The sequence below is a fragment of the Hyalella azteca genome, unplaced genomic scaffold (genome assembly GCF_000764305.2).
Source record: "Hyalella azteca isolate HAZT.00-mixed unplaced genomic scaffold, Hazt_2.0.2 contig624, whole genome shotgun sequence".
NCBI lineage: Eukaryota > Metazoa > Arthropoda > Malacostraca > Amphipoda > Hyalellidae > Hyalella > Hyalella azteca.
This window is the reverse complement of record NW_025930964.1, coordinates 122202-141673: the sequence shown is the minus strand read 5'-3', so window position 1 is coordinate 141673 and position 19472 is coordinate 122202. Positions and strand designations below refer to the sequence as shown.

Sequence of the window (19472 nt, the reverse complement as noted above, 5' to 3'; positions counted from 1 at the left end):
TGAGTAACCTAAATACAGTAGGGGGACGATCACTGGAGGAAAAGATAACTCCAGTAATATGCGAATCGGATGAATATTAAATTTTGTTAACTAAGAATCTAGTTAATCAACTTGGATGAAATGGGACGATCGCTCGAACAAAAAAAAGATGACCGGGAGAATCGGCCAACGGAACGAAAATTAGCATTACAATTTACCATCCGTTTGAGTACTTGGACAAAATAAGGGTGATCAAATGAAATAAAGTTAACTGAAATAATTGGCTAATGGCATGAGAATTAACATGTTGATAACTAACCAAGCCGTGTAACTTGAATTTAGGCGATCCGTGTAAAGCGATCAACGGAAAAAAATATTGACTGAACTGATCGGCCAACCTTCATGATTTTCAATGAAAACTAGAGCTTCCATTCAAGCTCAATGGAGACTCTCCCCAGAGTTCATCGAACTCTTCTTTGCAATGAGAAAGCCACCTCTGAGCGGAGTCAGGACGTTGTTTTTCATCGACAGCCGCGGATCTTGAATGAATTCCTTCTTCATGTTCGCGTTTTATCGTTGAAGGTATCAGACTGAAACGGAACGAGGGATTCTCAGAAGAAACCGAGATTGATTGTGAATAATTACATAGTTTAGATCCAGAACTGCCAAGATCCGCGGATGCTGTAAGATCATGGCTGCGACTCGTGTGTCTTCCGTGGGACACAGACCGGAAAGAGAGACGATCGCGGACAGGTAATTTCTTGTAGAAGGTTGTGACGGAAGAATCTTGATGAAGCAAGTGACCACCTTCAACGCGAGATGGATCAGAACCCGTCGTTCGTTTTCTAGCCGCCGGCTCAGGTAGAAAATAAGGAGTGTGATGTCCATTGCGGAAGCCATGTTGGCGAATAGGCCTCATTGGTCGGTTGTAACGGTTGGAGTGAGTATTCTCTCCGAAGGAGGCCTCAAACAAAGGGTTATCCATTCGAGGCGGGTTGGCCATTCGAGGCTTGTAGGTCATTCGATGACGGTTGCTCATGTCTGAACACTCGATCCTATGCGATGAGTGATCTCCCGAAAAGTTTCGCTCTTCTGCCCCCAAGTAAAGCGGACCATTCCTGTTATAAAGAGGTGAACAATCCATGTAATGACGAGATGGTCCATTCATGTGGTAACGTGGTTGACCATCCATGTAATGCTCAGGACCATCCATATTATACTCAAGTGAATCATCCATTTGATGTTCAGGAGGACCATCCATGTGATACTCAAGGGTACCATATATTTGATGCCCAGGAGGTCCATCCATATCATATTCAAGTGGATCATCCATGCGATGCTGTGACGGACCATCCATGTAACGCTCAGGTGGACCATTCATGCTATGCAGTGGCAAACCATCCTTGCGATGCTGTGGTGGACCATCCATGAGGTGCTGTGGCGGACCATCCATGAGGTGCTGTGGTGGACCATCCATGAGGTGCTGTGATGGACCATCCATACGATGCTGTGGTGGACCATCCATGTGGTGCTGTGGCGGACCATCCATGTGGTGTTGTGGCGGACCAACCATGTGGTGCTGTGTCCATGTGCTGCTGTGGCGGACCAACCATGTGGTGCAGTGGCGGACCATCCATGTGGTGCTGTGGCGGACCATCCATGTGCTGCTGTGGCGGACCATCCATGTGCTGCTGTGGCGGACCATCCATGCGATGCTGTGGTGGACCATTCATGTGCTGCTGTGGCGGACCATCCATGTGGTGCTGTGGCGGACCATTAATGTGCTGCTGTGGCGGGCCAACCATGTGGTGCTGTGGCGGACCATCCATGCGATGCTGTGGTGGACCATCCATGTGGTGCTGTGGCGGACCATCCATGTGATGCTGTGATGGACCATCCATGTGCTGCTGTGGCGGACCATCCATGCGATGCTGTGGCGGACCATCCATGTGGTGCTGTGACGGACCATCGATGTGGTGTTGTGGCGGACCATCGATGTGGTGTTGTGGCGGACCATCCATGTGGTGCTGTGGCGGACCATCCATGAGGTGCTGTGACGGACCATCCATGTGGTGCTGTGACGGACCATCCATGCGATGATGCGTAACTTCCACGTAGAGGCCTGTTTGACCACCTTCGCGAATTGGAAGTCCACTGAGATAATTTGGATGGGAATGCCGAGGCCCAAGTTCTGCTCTGGGAAAGCGGTGACTAGCATCTGGCGAACGGCGACTGGTACTTGAAGAGCGACGACTGGCACCAGGAGACCGGCGACTGGCACCGGGAGACCGGCGACTGGCACCGGGAGACCGGCGACTGGCACCAGAGGACCGGCGACTGGCACCAGAAGACCGGCGACTGGCACCAGGAGACCGGCGACTGGCACCAGGAGACCGGCGACTGGCACTAGAAGACCGGCGACTGGCACCAGAAGACCGGCGACTGGCACCAGGAGACCGGTGACTGCCACCGGAAGAATGGCGACTGGCACCAGGAGACCGGCGACTGGCACCAGAAGACCGGCGACTGACACTGGCAGAACGGCGACTGGTACCGGTAGCGGGACGACCGACACCGGAAGAGCTTCGACTTGCATCAGAAGAACAGCAATTGGGAGCAGGGCAAATATTAGCGTCAGATTTGGATCGGATCGTAGCATCAGATCCACTCCCACAAGATGATGTCCTGTCCTCAAGATGCACGTCCAAGAGATCATCACCACGATCATTCTCAAATTGAATTCCTTTTCCGTCGCTAGGAGGCAGTTCACCCTCTTCGAGCGACTCTTGCTTCTCTAGAATTGAAGGACTGTGTTTTTGGATAGCAGTTTCATCGTCGTTATTATTCATATTTGTCGACTGCTCCTGTTTCTGATGATCTGACACACTATTTTGGATGAACTTAGATTGAGCTTTGAGCTTCAACACAAATGGCGATTCAAACGTAGTCTTCTTCGTACTAGGATTGTCAAGATTTTGAGCTTTTCTTTCAACAAAGCTTTTAGAATTTTGATCGGCTTTACTGGACTTCTTCAGATTCACTGAAGACACAGATGCCGTGTCATTAGAAATAAGTTCAAATAGCTGAGAACCGATCGGAATTTCTTCTAAGCCACATGAATCGTTCTTTTTCGTTGTCAGTTTTTGACGAAGCTCAAGGATCGGGCGCAAGAGAGATGCTCTTTTGCTCAATGGTCTAGGTTTTGAAGCCGTATTGATGGCACGTAATGGGGACCGTGGTGTACGCGTGCTGGACGAGGGAGAGGACGTTTTCCCGAAACAAATGAGATGAGATGACGACGTTTCTGATACAGGAGCATGCGGTGTGACTTTGATTTGTGGTTGATGTACAGAGTCAACTTTGTCGGTTTGAGACCTGTCGCCCAACAGCCCTCCAACTTCCTCTTTATCCACACAAAAGCTTATATTGACAGCGTCGTTGCTGTGAGTTGAACATGAATCTCCAACTTCATCACTCAAATCAGAGTCAATTGCCGACGGCGGACATTGATCGAGTACGTTTGGAGAATTTAGAGAATTATTGAGGCTCGTACTTAGAGATTCCCGATCAATAGTAATGCTAGTAAATTGTGAAGATTTCGGTATGGTTGCCGATTCAAGAGTGGCAGGATCTTCGGCAGGCAGAAGCGCTTCAATGTTATTAATATGAGGTAAGTCATCAGCCTCATCCGATGAAAGAAATAACTTGAGTTCATCTTCATCTGAAAGATATCCAGCTTTAGTATTGTCCATACATTGATTCTCATTATTTGGCTCATTATTCTTCGGTTGTATTTCGCTTACACCTATGAGACCAGCGTGACTATCAAGGCTGCCGTTGGTACAGTCCGAATCACATGAATACGTAAATTCAACGTTTTCACAACCTATTCCGGCTTCAAGGTAATTACGGCTTACTACTAATGCGTCTTCTCTAAACCTCAAGTTTTGTTCATCAGTAGCGGCGTCAGGATAACCAGAGTCATGGTCGATGCCCAGCGGAGATGAGGGCGCACAATTCAATAAGACAGGAGTCTCTAAACGAACGGCATTGAAGGATGACGAAGGGTCAACATCCATTCCACTGCTACTGTCATCGTCGCATGAGATTTCGCTCAAAAGGTCGAAATAATGCTTTGATTCATAGTCTGCTCCACTACGAGGCGCATTGATCAAGTCTTGTTTAGCAATTGATTGAAGCTTGTCGTCAGGGGAGCAATTCAAAACGCTTCCGAGAAGAGCGTCTTGAAAGTTATTATTCGCGTCCTTATCAGGTTGTGCAAGGTCTCCATGAGGAGCCTGATGATTTGTGTTCACGACATCCAGAGCTTCGTTTACGATGAAGTCAAGATCGGCATAAACGTTTTCGCCAGACTCGTTCATCGGAAAATTAGCGTCTACAGTCGAAGTTTCACGAGCAGCGGACAAGGATTGCAACTGATTGCCGTCAATAGCGCTCTCAAAGTTATGGTCGAAATTGGCGAGAGGCTCACAGGGAGCCGCGGGTAATGATGACGAGGTCATATTCATGACTGCATTGCACATGCATGAGTAAGAATCATCGTAATTATCTTCTTCGAGAGGCATGTGTGTTGATGCCTCATATTGAACAAAGGGCGAAGATCCCATCTGATATTGTGTGTGGCTGGGGTTGTGATGCTCACTCGAAATGATGTCAACCATACAAAAACCTCCGGCCGCTTCATCGTAATCTGTCTCAACAGCTGATCCATCTGCATCACCACAACCATATTGGGGTCTCTCGCAAACTTCATTTGAATGCAATTCATTGCAATCGGTTGACGTTCCCGGAAGATTTCCAATCACGCCGATGGTTGGTTCACTTTCCACTTGATTCAATTTGCGTTTTTTCTCGCCCTTGGAAGCGTGGAATTCAGAATCGAGTTGACTCTGGTCCAAGCCAGAATTTTGCGCTTGGAGGTTGGTTGCTTCAACAAACTTCCTCTTGACAGAAGATCGCGATTTGGTAGCATGTGAGGCCTGACATCTGGACGGTGCGTGCGCAGAAACCAACCCACCATTCGCAGGCTTCTGATGTACAGATGAGGTCGCTTGTGCTACGGATGGAGTTGCTTGTGCTACGGATGGAGTTGCTTGCGGCACGGTAGGAGTCGCGCCAAAACAAGCAGATAAGTCAGCGTCCTGCACAGACAGTATTTCAGTGAGGTACATGATATTCTATAAGGGTAACGCTATCGATCTCAGATGAACATGCACTCGAGAATTCAATGGACGAGACCCTGACCAATGTTGGTGGTCCCCACCAACATTGGTCAGGGTCCCGGTAGTGAGGACCCATAACAGGGCCTAATTACACCTAATTAGTATTCAACACACTAGTAAGTTTGAAACTTCATTAATCATGGTACCATAGCTTCAATAAATTTGTTTGACAAACACTCCTTAATTCTAGATTCCATGTCCAATGCTCAAGATGGTACATCAAACTCCAGTCGAGAAATAACTCTTTCTCTTCCAAGGCAAAATTATACTTGGTATTCCAACAAAATTCACGACTCTTGCGACAAAATACTTCAACACTGGTACGGAAGAAACTTTAATTCTAGGGACTGGAATAAATACTAAATTTTAGTTATTCCGACACTTGCAATTGAAATGAAAGTTAATCTGTGAAGTTTTGATGGGAAAAGTGTGTACGTATTGTACTAAACTAAAGTACAACGGACATGTGATTCAATGGCATATCAATGTTCATGTATACAAATAATAATATTAATACAAGGTAAATGAAGCTATATAGATTTTCGACCCAATGCATGACCATCACAGTAGTTGACGTAAATAAACTGCAATAAAAAATAAGACAAATAGCGAAAGTAGACGTCAAGGAGGAAAAAAATATATGGAGGTATGTAGCTCAGTAGAAAAAAGATATCAAGATAAAGCGAAAAAGATAGCATGGAAAATGCACCAACATAATACAAATGGTAATATTTTTCTCCAGCTCAAGAAATACCATTTCTTCCAGCTCAACTCTCGCAAAGAAAGTTGCAGAGAAACGTACCAAGATTTTCTTGATAAGGACGAGCTCGTGCCAGTAGGTGTGGCGAAGAACGCTGGTGGAGCTGCCACAGCTTAAGAGGTCGTTGGTCGAGGTCGGGGTGCTGGAGCAACTGGGACCGTCGTTGGTCGAGGTTGGGGAGCAAATAGGGCTCGGAGCGGTGGTGGAGGTAATCCTTTCACTCCCCCTCTCCAAGGTCTGCTCGGCAATAAAGACCGTTTAGGCAATGCACAGGAATTGTATCGAGGGGGTGTGTGCTGCATTGGTAATTCAAAGAGCTGGGCGCTGCGATAGGCACAGAATCTACAGGGTTTAACGTTTGAGACAGAATAACGGGTAAAAGGGTGGCCTCGTGGTCACGGTTCTGAATGTTATAAAATTGAGTATCCAAGACCCGCAACAAGCTGTTAAGATATTAACTGACGCCACTATTATAATTCGTAACCGAACACTAACGAGAGCTTCATTCCATACACCTGTCAATACAGCAGCGAAATAATATTAATAATTACATATCAATCTGAACATTATTCTTGTCTGCTCGAACGGGCTGTGGAGCACTTGCCTGCAGTGAAGCACTTGCCTGCAGTGTAGCATTTGCCTGCAGTGGAGCATTTGCCTGCAGTGAAGCATTTGCCTGCAGTGAGGCACTTGCCTGCAGTGATCAGTGAAGCACTTGCCTGCAGTGAAGCACTTGCCTGCAGTGAAGCATTTGCCTGCAGTGAAGCAGTGAGCGAAGCCATGCCCTGTACCTCCTTGACCTCCTCCCGCACCACTACCGTGTCCAGGGATGCAGCCAACCAGTCGACTGCTGGAAGGTGACGACCTGCACGCCAAATTTACCATAATTACTAACGTGAAAATACAATTAGCCGCCATTAAGAACTTAATACAATCAGGCACATGCCTGATACCACATATATTTCATGGCGATTCGCTGAAACGTGCACACAATTTTAACAGACACAGTCAAGTATAAAAAATAGCATCAACAAACTAATTATGTTCATTTAATACTCACACATCAATAATTGAATAGGGTTATTTGTTGCATAAGAAATAGGAAGAATAAGGAACTCGGAAAAGACACGGAGCAGATAGAATTGTTCGTAGATTATATTGGACATGAAACATGCATTTAAAAAATCACATATGAACATTTTAACGCATCAGATCCTAAAGAATGAGGAACTATAACATAGAGAACTTAAAAAGACATGGAGCAGACCGAATTGTTTGCAGATCATGTTGGACATGACTCGTAGGCTGGTAACGGAGTTTGTGTAGTGGAGTTTGCTGCGTAGGTGACTCCTGAACATGTACACGGGGCCGCTCACGCGGCAATCGCACGTCATACATACGTGGAGCTCCTGAGTCAGCGATAACAGCTGATGAGGATACATCTAATAGAGGGTTGCGTTTGGAAGAGGGGAAAGTTATATCATTTCAATTTATTAATTTACTCATACAGTACTATATTTACTCAATATATTCCCTTGCTTGTCAATCAAGATGGCAAGATGAAAATGATAAAATCGAAAGGGGAAAACAAGGAACGACAATGAAAAATATTGTGGAATGAATAGATATGAGAGAAGAAGAGAAATAAGAAATAATAATTTGACATATTTGACTGACTTCTTTTTTGGCGCAGGCGATGGCTTTCTCTTCTTTCTTGACCAATCTAGGGTTATAGCCCGTCCACATCCTGTCAAATTAGGGAGTACACAGATGAAAAGCATACAAGATGTAGGTACATATATATTACCTAGGTACTCTTTCACATATGAATAATTAAAAATCGTTCTTAAAGAAATTACGGTACTTAAAGTTTACAACAAGAATTCTAGCTGGAACTATGTAAAAATGAGCAAAACTTTGAAATTCACATAATTTCGTGAGTACAAATGATATTTACTTCAAGTCAATTACTTTACAGTAAGCACAAGTAACCCTGATTATTTATTTGCAGTGGCAACTGATATTTTGTATACCAAGTTTATAAGTTCACATACAGGAAAATCTGATATAGGTATTTGAACATGAACTCAACAGCTGTTATCCTCTAATTGAAGGTAGTTAAATTATAGAAATCCTCTGCAATAATTATGAGTAACTTTGTGAAATCTCACGTGCAAACAGAACAAGTATAAATACTAAGAAAGCCCAATGACCTGTACGAAACGTCGTCTCGCTTGTAGACCGAAGGTTCATACAGGTTGTTCAGCGCCACGATCTTCTTCTGGATAGGAGAGCTATGGCGAGGCAGGGCGTAGAGCTGCAGAGGGGACAATTTCCTGGGAGTTGACTTCAGCGTACACGATGGAGAGCCCGAGCTAACGCAGAGGACTTCACTTGATGCGTCGTTATTTGCGCTAGTGGCCTTAGCGCTGGCAGCTCCATTGGCCTTTGCGTCGGCAACGCCAGTGGCCTTAGCGCCGGCAGCGCCAGTGGCCTTAGCGCCTGCAGCGGTTGTCTTTGCGCCGGCAGCGCTAGTGGCCTTAGCGCCGGCAGCGCCAGTGGCCTTTGCACCGGCAGCGCTAGTGGCCTTTGCGCCGGCAGCGCCATTGGCCTTTGCGCCAGCAGCGCTAGTGATCTTTGCGTCGGCAGCGCTAGTGGTCTTGGCGCTGGTAGCGCTGGTGGCCTTTGCTCGGACATCATGAGCAGCTGTGTCGAGCTCGGCGCTCTCGGAAGAATCTCCAGTGGCTTGGCCGTCGTCAATTGTATTATAAATTTTATTCGAAGATGGCGAGGGAGTCTTCAGAAGGGATTCAAACGACGGCTGGTTGGAGGTGGCATGATGAGAACTCGAAGTCTGAAATTGACTTGAACAGGGCATGACGGACGAGGAACCACCCATAGTATGAGAAGCAGCGGGCAAGGATGCATTAGATTCTGATCTGACAAGTGATGGGAACTGGGAGTTGGCATCGTTGGTAACATTATCGGACAATTTTTCCATACGACAGTTTTCATCAAATTTGCGCTGATGCTTCTGAGGTGAAATAGAACCTGAACCAGCGACTCTAACGCTTCCAACTTCTGTGACACTAGATAGAAACTTTTGACCGAAATTGGGACCTATTGGCGATTCAACAATGTTTTCTATTTGATCGGAGTGTTTGGAAGTAGTCGGACTGTCGTTTGTTTGAGGATGCTTTTGAGGAGTTTCGCGGTGCCTAAAAGGCTGCAGTAAAGTAGCAGCGTCACCATCTGACACAGTGTTTGTCTTCATGGACACTTCCTTGCTTGGAGACTTTGTATGGGACATGGGCTTGAAGTAAGTTTTCTGCTTGCTTTCACTGTGGGTAGAACGCGATTTGACGGAAGACGGACCTGGGTCCGAAATTTCATCTGAACAACGGCCAAATGAAGGAGGCGATATATTAGAACGCTTGCCTCTTCGATTACTGGCCGGGTCTGCCTTCTTCCGCTTGCACGGAGTCAAGACTTGAGCGCGGTCTATCAGAACCGAGGGCTGAATTGCACACCATTTCCTCCATTGGTCGCTCATGCGATGTCTACGAATGTGAGAATCCCTTTGCAGTGAGAGCTTTGCGGTCATGATCCTTGGGTCCATTATGAAGTGGTCAGCATTTAGCCCGTAGAACGTTGGAGACTCCCTTGCCATCTTCCCGGTAGGCTTCCATAAAACTCTTGCTTTTGGTTGTTTGACAGCGCTGGAGAATTTAATACTGCGCGAACACTGGTAGCGGTCGAAACCATAGATGACAATGAGGGTGAAATCGTTCTCAAGGCAAATAGCATTACGAAGAGCAGGAAATTGGTCGTAATTATCAGCCATCGTGTTAACGATCAGGTGGATGGTTTTTCCAGCGATGGAAAGAGGACGGAGATTATGGCTACCACCAGTAGAGAAGAACGGGATCAGCTTCAGATACGGTAGAGTCATCTGGTCAGACTCTTCTTTAAACAATAAAACGTTGCCGGGTAGGGTATAGGTAGAAAAATTCAATGGCTTGAGAATCTTCAGTCGTAAGAAATAGTTAGTTTTGCAGGCATACAAGGGAGGAAGGATCGACATTAAAGAGCATGTAAACATGAGAATCATCTTAGAATCATCTGCCATTTTGATGGAGCCGTTAACTTCCAAATTCACAGGTAAATTGCAACTATAAACTGTGCCTTGTGCAGAACGCGATTTGCTTTGATTACGAGGTTTAGCTTGTAAGGAATGTTGGACGGCGCTATTAGGAGCAGAGGAGCAACAGCTGACATCAGGTGAATCACTTTTTGTTTCATCTATCTGAACAGCTTTAGCTTCTTGACTGACCTGAGAATCGTCGATACTTTTAATGTCACTCAATTCATGAGAGGAACACAAAGGCGACTTGAAGACTTGACGAGAAACCATAAAGGTTCCTTCTTTCGAGGGGCCTTGATTTTGATCTACTGCCCGAGGTAGTTGTACAGTATTATTAACGTCAACACTTTTATCGATGGGTTCGTTGGCAAATTTGGATATGCCAGGTTCATTCCGAGGCAAAGCTTTGGTGAACCCATGAATTTTTCTTCTTTTCACGGCTCTCTTGCAAGATACCTTATCTTCCAGTTTCCCTTTGAACGTCATGCGAGGGGAGACGGGAATCTTGGAAGAAATTTTCTGCTTACTTTTAGTAGGTGGACGATAGCCAGAAGAATCGGTTTTCACTCCTCTGACACGAGAGTTCTCAATGTTTTTTATAGCTGAAGCTGAAAATTCCAACTTGGGAACAATTTCGCTTTTAACCACGCATAAATCAACATGTGGAGTTCCATAACCGCTTTCACTACTAGGTCCAGGCTTTGCGTAGGACAGCACTAGGTCGCAACCACTTACACCTTTAACTAACGAAGAGGTAGTGGATTCATCTTGGGCCTGTTTCTTTAAATTTAGACTAAGATCCGATTTCAGTGATGATGCGGCTGTCTCGATTTCACACTTCTGGGAAATTTTCAGCATATTTCGGGCGGTATGGCTAGGAGATGAATTTCTCCTTAACACCTTTTCTATGGTTTCACGGTAACTTATCAGATATTCTTTGTTTCGTTCAACTTTTTCGTTATTTGAGGTAGATTTAAAATCAGGCGTGGGTTTCTCCGATTTGACACAGGTTGCTTGTTCTAACAAGCCACTATGAGATCCCTTTCTCGCTTGCTGCGGGACGCACTCTTTATCAACAGCAGTGATGATATTAGAGAACTTGCTAGAACTAGTACAGTAGTTGGCGGAAGATCGTTTCACCAGATTAGCTCCAGAAGTTTCCTTGCAACGAGATTTTGTCACGTTATCGCCAGAGAATTTAGACGTAAGATTAACAGGCTTGCTAGTATCAAGGACTTGAGGTCTTCGATTCCTTACTGAAGTCGATTCATTGCCCGGGTTATGTTCTCCAGCTGGCAATGGGAATTTCTTCAGATTCCTGAAACTTTTTGAGAGATTAGGAGACTTTTTCTGCTTTGAATAACTCCTACGCTCCTTTCCATGAATGGAACGAGATGGGGTATCTTCGACGGCTCCTTCAGTTGAATCTGGGACCGCCTTGACGATGAGCTCCAGGTCCCGCGACCCATCACAATTCCTGCAATGAAAGGACTATCGTAATTGAAAGAAATTTAGAGTGGTATCGTTTATTCGCACGCATCTGACATGCAAAAATTGAGCAATACTCTTTCAGTGAAAATTTTTAAAATCCATTTAAATTTAGAACGATCAGGCCGATTTGAAAGTTAGCAAAGACAGGACTAACTTTCTCTTCACATCTCCACATGTAGAAAACTCTCCAACACATTCAACACATTTTAGGTACACTTAACTGCATAGGTATTAAAATATAGGCTTAAATTAAGAAGATGGCTAGACTGAGAAAAAAAATTAAAGTAAAAATTGAAACCTATAAAGAATTGCAGCGTATACATGCATGGAGTGCACATAACAAGGCATGTGTTCCTCGGGCCGTAGTATGTATACCCAAACCTACTTCACACTATCATCTCAATATTGCAGCTAGTTAGCATAAGCTCAGATTCAACACATCCTTTGGAGGAAGCCATACACCAAATAATGCAAAAAAAAAGTATTATTGGATTTCAAAACAGATAAATACTAGCATATATATATATATATTTTTTGGGGATAAAACAAACATAATAATTGTTTTCTGAGGAAAAAACACGATAACGTAAGAGAAACTGCAAAGCCATTCAAATACTATGATGAAATTAAATTACTAGTTTAAGATCGAACTGATTGGTTAGAAAAATTACACACACTAAGATAGTAGATGACCTGACTGAGATTGGTCATCAATAATTAGACACACTTTAACAAACCTTGGCAAGACTGGATTTGGCTTGCTGACGTCCATGTTCTCTCCAGAAGCTGAAAGGCAAGAAATTGTAGGGTCTCTCTCGGCCTCGTTTCTTCCGGCCGCGTCACTTCCGGCCTCGTCTCTTCCGAGATCGTCACTTCCGGCCTCATCACTTCTGGAATTGTCTCTTCCGGCCTCATCACTTCCGGAATTGTCTCTTCCGGCCTCGTCTCTTCCGGCCTCATCACTTCCGGAATCGTCTCATGACCACACTCAGCATGACCACTCACAGCATGACCACTCACAGCATGACCACTCACAGCATGACCACTCTCAGCATGACAACTCACAGCATGACCACTCGCATCATGATCACTCTCATCACAACCACACTCTGCATGTTCATCATCCTCCTCATCACCAGAGCTTGTGAACTCGTAGTCAAGTTCCAAGTCGTCGCAGTCTGTGGAGGAATAATTCACTAGAATATCAGAGTGTACGGAATAACTTTCATTAGTGATGGTTTCCAACACTTAAATCATAGACAAATTCTTAATACAACGAGAAAAACTATTTTTCCTCCTGTAATAACATACATAAATAGATATATATTTAATAAGTTATATAACAAAATTATTAAGTTAATTCTTGCACAATCAATTGACTATCCAACATAAGTGCGTGAAGGAGAAAAAATAAGATTCTTGTTCCTAATAACAGCAGTAAAAAAAATTCAACAAATGTACCATGTTATGACTCAGATTTTAAATCTCTTTACAAATATTGTTCAGCTAATTTGAAGAAAAAATAAATAGAATAAAAAATGAAGTTCAAGTTTTAAAGAGCTCAGACAAACTTAAAAAAATCACAATATGGACTTTGATATGAAAAAGATATATGGTGGTCATTTCCCTTATTTCATATCTTGGTGATGTGTCTCAATAAACTATAAAGCAAGTAGCAGAACCTAGTATTGAATACATATACATTATCAAATTGGAGGATTATTTTTGTAACCCAAATTGCAGTGTGTGTTTTTAAATTTCTATCATTAAAATTATCTCACATCATAAGCATAATGGCCATCATCATGGCTTCAAAAAATGGTGGCTAAGTTATTGAAAAATCAATCTAGTTCACTTGCTGAGTCACCTGCTGGACCTGTTCATTTATTATACCTACTGTATGCCACCTTGAGTAGTCCATACAAGAAGCCTTAGTGAGGGGAGATGGCAAATTGTGATGGAGAAGTTTGCTATTCAAAATTCTAAGGACAGAATTGTCTCACATAGATAAAAATCTACCCTTTAAATACCACACACTCAAAGAATGATATGCATTTTTTATGCATCAACCATAAAATTGGTAAAAATACAATAATTTACTTACCCATGGTACAATGTCATCACCAAACTCTTGGCAAAGCAGATCAAGCAGTTCGTTTTCCTCACTTAGATAAAGAATGTTGATATTCAGAATATTGAGTTATTCACCAATCAAATGAATGTTAATATGAAGAAGTCTGCAAAAACAAATGATAATAATAAGGCAAACATTTTCTATTTAACAACAACCAGGTATACATGCACCTGCACTAAGTCACATATTTTGGAAAATTTTAATATTATGTGGCTTAAAAAAATTGTCTAACCAACAATTAGATAGATCATTCACCAATCAGAAATCTCTTGACTTCAAAAATGGCAGGAAACATACTTGTATATAGTAGCAAAAAAGAGCTACTATATTTTCCTTGCCACTCTTTTCTGATTTCTCCAAGCTTCATCCAAAACCTTATGCATGAAAATTTAAATTACCATTCAAGTACATGATTCATTTACCATCAATGACATAAGAGTCACCACATTACAGGTACTGCACTCAACTTGCCACTCCGTGATAAAACTACCAACATATTGGTAGTATATTGCAGTCAAAGAGCAATAAAGAGCTGTTTTCTCCAGGTTCAGAGTCACTCGGTTGAACCCTGAGGTTGCTGTTTGACTTCCATGCCTGCATGCATGTAGATGGGCCATGCAAGACATGAGGCAATCCTGTCTACAGTGGCGTCTTTGGAACTGATGAATGACAAATGTTGTAATCTCCCCAAATTGGAAAAGTTTTGCATTTATTGGCAGGGTTGGCAATGATTAAATCAAACTGATTAAATCATGTAAATAAAGCACTTGATTTTTACTAAAAATCATGATTTTTTTATTTTTTATATGTTTAAATATATTGAGTGGCAGTCTTCAATTTATTTTGATGTACTGTTAATCATGGTTTAGTATAAATGTACTATGACAAATTGGAATATAAACCTGTTGCCTTTAGTCTTAGTGTATACCGTACAGTATTACGTTCCAATGAATTGTATGTTTTTGGTACAGAGGCATCAAGTGTTGCAATACATTGTACATATAACATAGCTAGCAGCTTAGCTAATTCTCATTCGGATATAAGAAGTCTTAAACTCACTATTTGACAATTTGTCATATATTTATCACATTATACAATTAACATGTGTTAGCTAGCTTATATAAGAAGGGTCGGTTGAGATTGTAGTGACCTTTTAGGCATTTAGAAAGATTTTCGACTCTAATATAAGTACCGTAAAATGGGGTAACTTAGACTTCTGCGGTAACATAGACCACTTTTAGTTTTTTTAACAAAAACCCCCAAAACTCAAAAGCTATTTGACACAGAAAAATTTGGTCAATGGGCATTAAAGGCCTAATACTGAGGCTACGTAACACAATAGAAAGATAAAAAAATTATGCATATCTAATAGGTTAAAAAATGAAAAATGTGACTCATGAAAAATAGCTATTATTTAAAGCGTCATAGAACCCCTCCAATTTTTTTATTTTTTGGTAAAATAATGCCAGGTTTTGGTGCATTGTAGTAGAACTCTTCTAGTTACATATGCAAATGACAAATTTGAGGAAAGTGACATAGTTTGCAAATGGGGTGGCACTGCCCCCAAATGGAGGAACTTAGACCACCTAATGTCAGCCCTGCTGGGGTAACATAGACCAGCTTGGAAATTAATTTAAAATTACCATATATAACATATTTCATGTTTGATACACCTATTAATGTTATTTCTTTAGCTTTCAGACTATACAGTCTTATATATGGTAATTTTAACTCAATTTCCAAGCCGGTCAATATTACTCCTTCACGGCTGACATTAGGTGGTCTAAGTTCCCCCATTCGGGAGCGGCACCCCCATTTGCAAACTATGACACTTTCCTCAAATTTGTCATTTGCATATGTAACTAGAAGAGTTATACTACAATGCACCAAAACCTGGAGTTAATTTACCAAAAAATATAATTGATTTTACCACCCAGTCTAAGATACCCCAAGAGCTGGGGTAACAAAGACCATCACTTTCTTTGAAATTACATAAAAACTATGAGAGGCAGGAGCCAGTAATTTATGGTGAGTGAACCTAGTGTATAGACCCATATTTTCATGTTTCAATTTAAGTTTAATTTAGCTTGTAAAAAAATGGCATCATTTAAAAAAAAGTAGTCTAAGTTACCCCATTTTACGATATTCTAATTAAAATATTTAATTTCAATCTTTAAATATGTGAATTTATAACTAGAAACATATCAATTACAATTATACAACTATATATAATATAATTAAATGCAGTGAATGGAAATAAAATGTTTGAATTGTGTACATGTTTATTTCAAGCAGTGTTAGCTTTTCTCAGAACATAAGTCTTGTTTAAAGTTATTTGAGGTTTGTTTGGTTGTCATTCAGATTATCTTTAGTATTGGTTAATTGGTCTGAATCAAATGAGAACAGTGCAATCAGTCACTCAGTCACTACTTAGTCAGTAGTCAGTGTGCGTAGAGGGTAGAGTCTGGTAGATTTATAGGACATGACACTAGTAGATCTATTGATAGTGTTGTGCACTGTGCTATCAGCTACCTATCTGTTATGTTACTCTTCAATGTTTAGAAGATCTGCATTCCTGAAGTATTGTTGTATATTGAAGCCAGTTAAATGGCCAATGTCTAGCTCATTACCTTCTTTGCTCCATACATACTTTACAAAGCTAATGAATAGACTTGTCAATAATTGTTTATCCAAAAATCCCAAAGTGGTAAACACCACCTTGGCCATTCTTGAAGGCAAGAACTGTCCATTTTAGCCATCCATATTCTTAGTAGGCTAATTGCAACTTAAAAAATTAAATTTCAAAAAGACAAAAAAGCTGAAAAAATAAAAAAAAATCACTAACAACCCTGTTTATTGGTAAGAAGTAAGAACTAGTGATAAGATGCCAACTGGGCAAAATCCAGGGAATGAAAGTTCATTTATATATTAAAGTTAGACATGAATTTGTAGTTTGTTTGGTTAGGCATGCCTATATTTCTCAATATATATACTTTCAAAGCTGCAACTAAAGTTTTCTCCTCATTTTTTGAAGCCATGAGATTCTCACTAGATAAATTTTCTGTTATCTCATTGCTAACATAAGTGCATGATTGAGCCACTTGATTCCACAAAAATTGAGCATATGTTACTTGAAGCTAGAAGAATTCAGTAATAATGAGTTTTTCAATCTAATTGAGATAAAATCTTTGTGAAATAAACATGCACTTCTTGCTCAGAACTACATTTATTAGGGTTCAATCATCACATTAATTACAAAGCTGTTTTGATTGTGTTTAAAAGTTAGTTTAGCATAAAGAATAGATTGTTTATTGAAATTCCAATGTGGAATATCATGCAGAGTTTTCCAAAATTGCAGATGAAAACAATTGCTTTATGGGCGACTTTCAAAATCCCAGTCAAAAATGAGTCATTTACAATTGCTTCATGGATGACTTTCAAAATCCCAGTCAAAAATGGGTCATTTATCTCAAAGGCTTTCCAGAAACATTAGCACTATTAGAATGGGTAAAATTGCCAATGTGAAAAGGCATTCTTGTCTCATTTATTCATTGTCATTTGACACAACACACCAGACTGTGAAAATAGTAAGTTTCATCTTAAATTTTTAACTGCAACTATGTTAGGTACGCTCAAGTATCAATGCTCAAAAATTTTCCAAAATATAGAAATAGCATAGGTTCTAAAGTAGCTGATATAAAAATCATCTGGAATACCAGAAATATCAAACAGATTTCTTTTAAATTGCAGCTGAAAACTATTTTTCACAGGCAATATAAGAAATTCATGCAAAAAATGCCAGTTTTATTTTTTACAAAAAATTAGGCACAGGTTCTAATAGTATGTGAAATTTACTGCAAGCACAGGTGTTTTCATCTCAATCATGCTTGGCAGCTTCTTTGTGTATCCTGAATGTGGTGAAGGGGTTGCTTTGGTGTGCCTAACTAGAGTAAATTATGCAAGGCAAAAAATCATCAATTGATATGGATTTACATTTCACAATCCAATCAGCAAGCTTGAATTCTAGGATAGTGTGTAAAGTTACTTTCATTTTTGGAGGATACATGTTCCTTTCCAGCTGTGATTGGTCGAGATGTCATCGTCTTCAGACTGCGATTGCTTGATAGGATTGTGATTTCATTCTTTCCAACTGTTATAGGTTGTGTGATCATGATGTCATTTTATCCAGACAGTGATTGTTTATGTATTGGCTTTCTAATATGCTATGTGTTTTGGTCAATTTAAAAACCCCTCTAGAACTCCGAACTGCTGATCAGAATTTAAAAGCAAAGAAAACAGCCAAATTATTTACCATTTCGTTTGAAAGAAAACGTTTCGGAGTCCAGCTATATCATCAGTTCAAAAGCTCAAAACCTATAAGAAAAGCAGAATCAATTAGAAAACTAAATTCACATCGAAGATTTAAACGTAAATTGACAAAATAAAAACAGATGCCAACAGATAAGATGAAAGGCCTTACTATTTACAATTTCAAGGGGATAGGAACTTAACTAGGGATAGGATTAAACCTAGGATTCTGTTTAAAAATGTACAGGGATTATAAAATCCATAGGTCAGCAACATCAAACGTGGAAGCTAGATTCTAGAACTCTTAAAATCACTATTAGATACTGGAACATTGCAGTGCTTGGCATGGACGCGCACAGCTGAATGAGGAGGATGCGCAAGTAATGTTCCCATTCTAAAACTTCTGCCCTTATGCGCTGCCAGATTAGTGTAAAAATTGTGATGTCATATCAACATACATGGTACACTAATGCGCACTGTACACAACTGTAACTATATACTAGGGACAAATGCATAAAAAGAGGGAGAGCATCTTTATACTTGAAGAACAAGCCGATTTTGAAGTTATTCACCAATATCACTTGCAGATTTACATTCAGAAGATATTTATTGATCAAAACATTCAATTCCTTAGCCATAGTCTCAGATGCTTTACAAAAGTAGAGAAAAGAACGATAAATCAGGTTCCTACTGTCACAAACGGGAACAACTTCATTATATTGCCTAGACATGAATTTCTTAATTTGAGTATAAACCAATTGCAACGGAATCCCATTTAATGAAAAGATGCTGTGCAAAAATTCAAATTCAGTGTGCAGTTGTGCACAGCATTGAAAGTCAAACTAATACGGAAGCCACGATTTAATAGTGTTTTTATTGTTAATGTTCTTTTAATGTGAATATTTTGGCTGTTTTCTTTGCTTTGAAATTCCTAATAAACTTGAGATTTAAGCAATCTAGTAGCCTAATGTTAATACCGGTACTGATCAGAATTGTCCTGAAATAGCAGGTAAAAATAGGCCACTTTTCTCATTTTTTACCAATGAAATTGGAAAAAAGGCCATAGGAAGATATGAAATTAACCAAATTCACCAGTGTTTTTGTCTAATTAATTGGTTTGGTGGCATAATGTACTATGTATCATAGTAAATTATGCCCATTTTTCAAGTCAAGTGATCAAGTCCAAAACTGTATGTCTAGGTCTAGCCAATGTGCCATCCCTTCAATTTGAAAAATCAAGATAGATTTTTTAAGGTTCATACATTCAATATCAATCAATCAAGGTAACTTAATCATAATTAGTTTCCCAAACATGTGCTAAATGAAAATCAAAATAGTTTTACATTTTTGGAACCAATATAATAAGTAAGTACACAGTACACTTGTGCGCCCAACTGGAAAAATGTGTAGAAG

At 40.9% G+C, this 19472-nt stretch overlaps 1 protein-coding gene across 1 annotated transcript; it reads right to left on the bottom strand.

Moving 5' to 3' along the window:
• Nucleotides 1-1361: 1361 nt before the first annotated feature.
• On the bottom strand, nt 1362-12555 carry LOC125177877. Its single transcript, XM_047880436.1, has 7 exons — nt 12355-12555; nt 8196-11603; nt 7660-7729; nt 7250-7391; nt 6702-6847; nt 6025-6219; nt 1362-5141 (listed from the first exon to the last, which is right to left on the bottom strand). Exons 1-7 carry the CDS (start codon nt 12387-12389, stop codon nt 1362-1364), a joined length of 7776 nt encoding a protein of 2591 aa, XP_047736392.1. The 5' UTR covers nt 12390-12555.
• Between the last annotated feature and the right edge of the window lie 6917 nt (nt 12556-19472).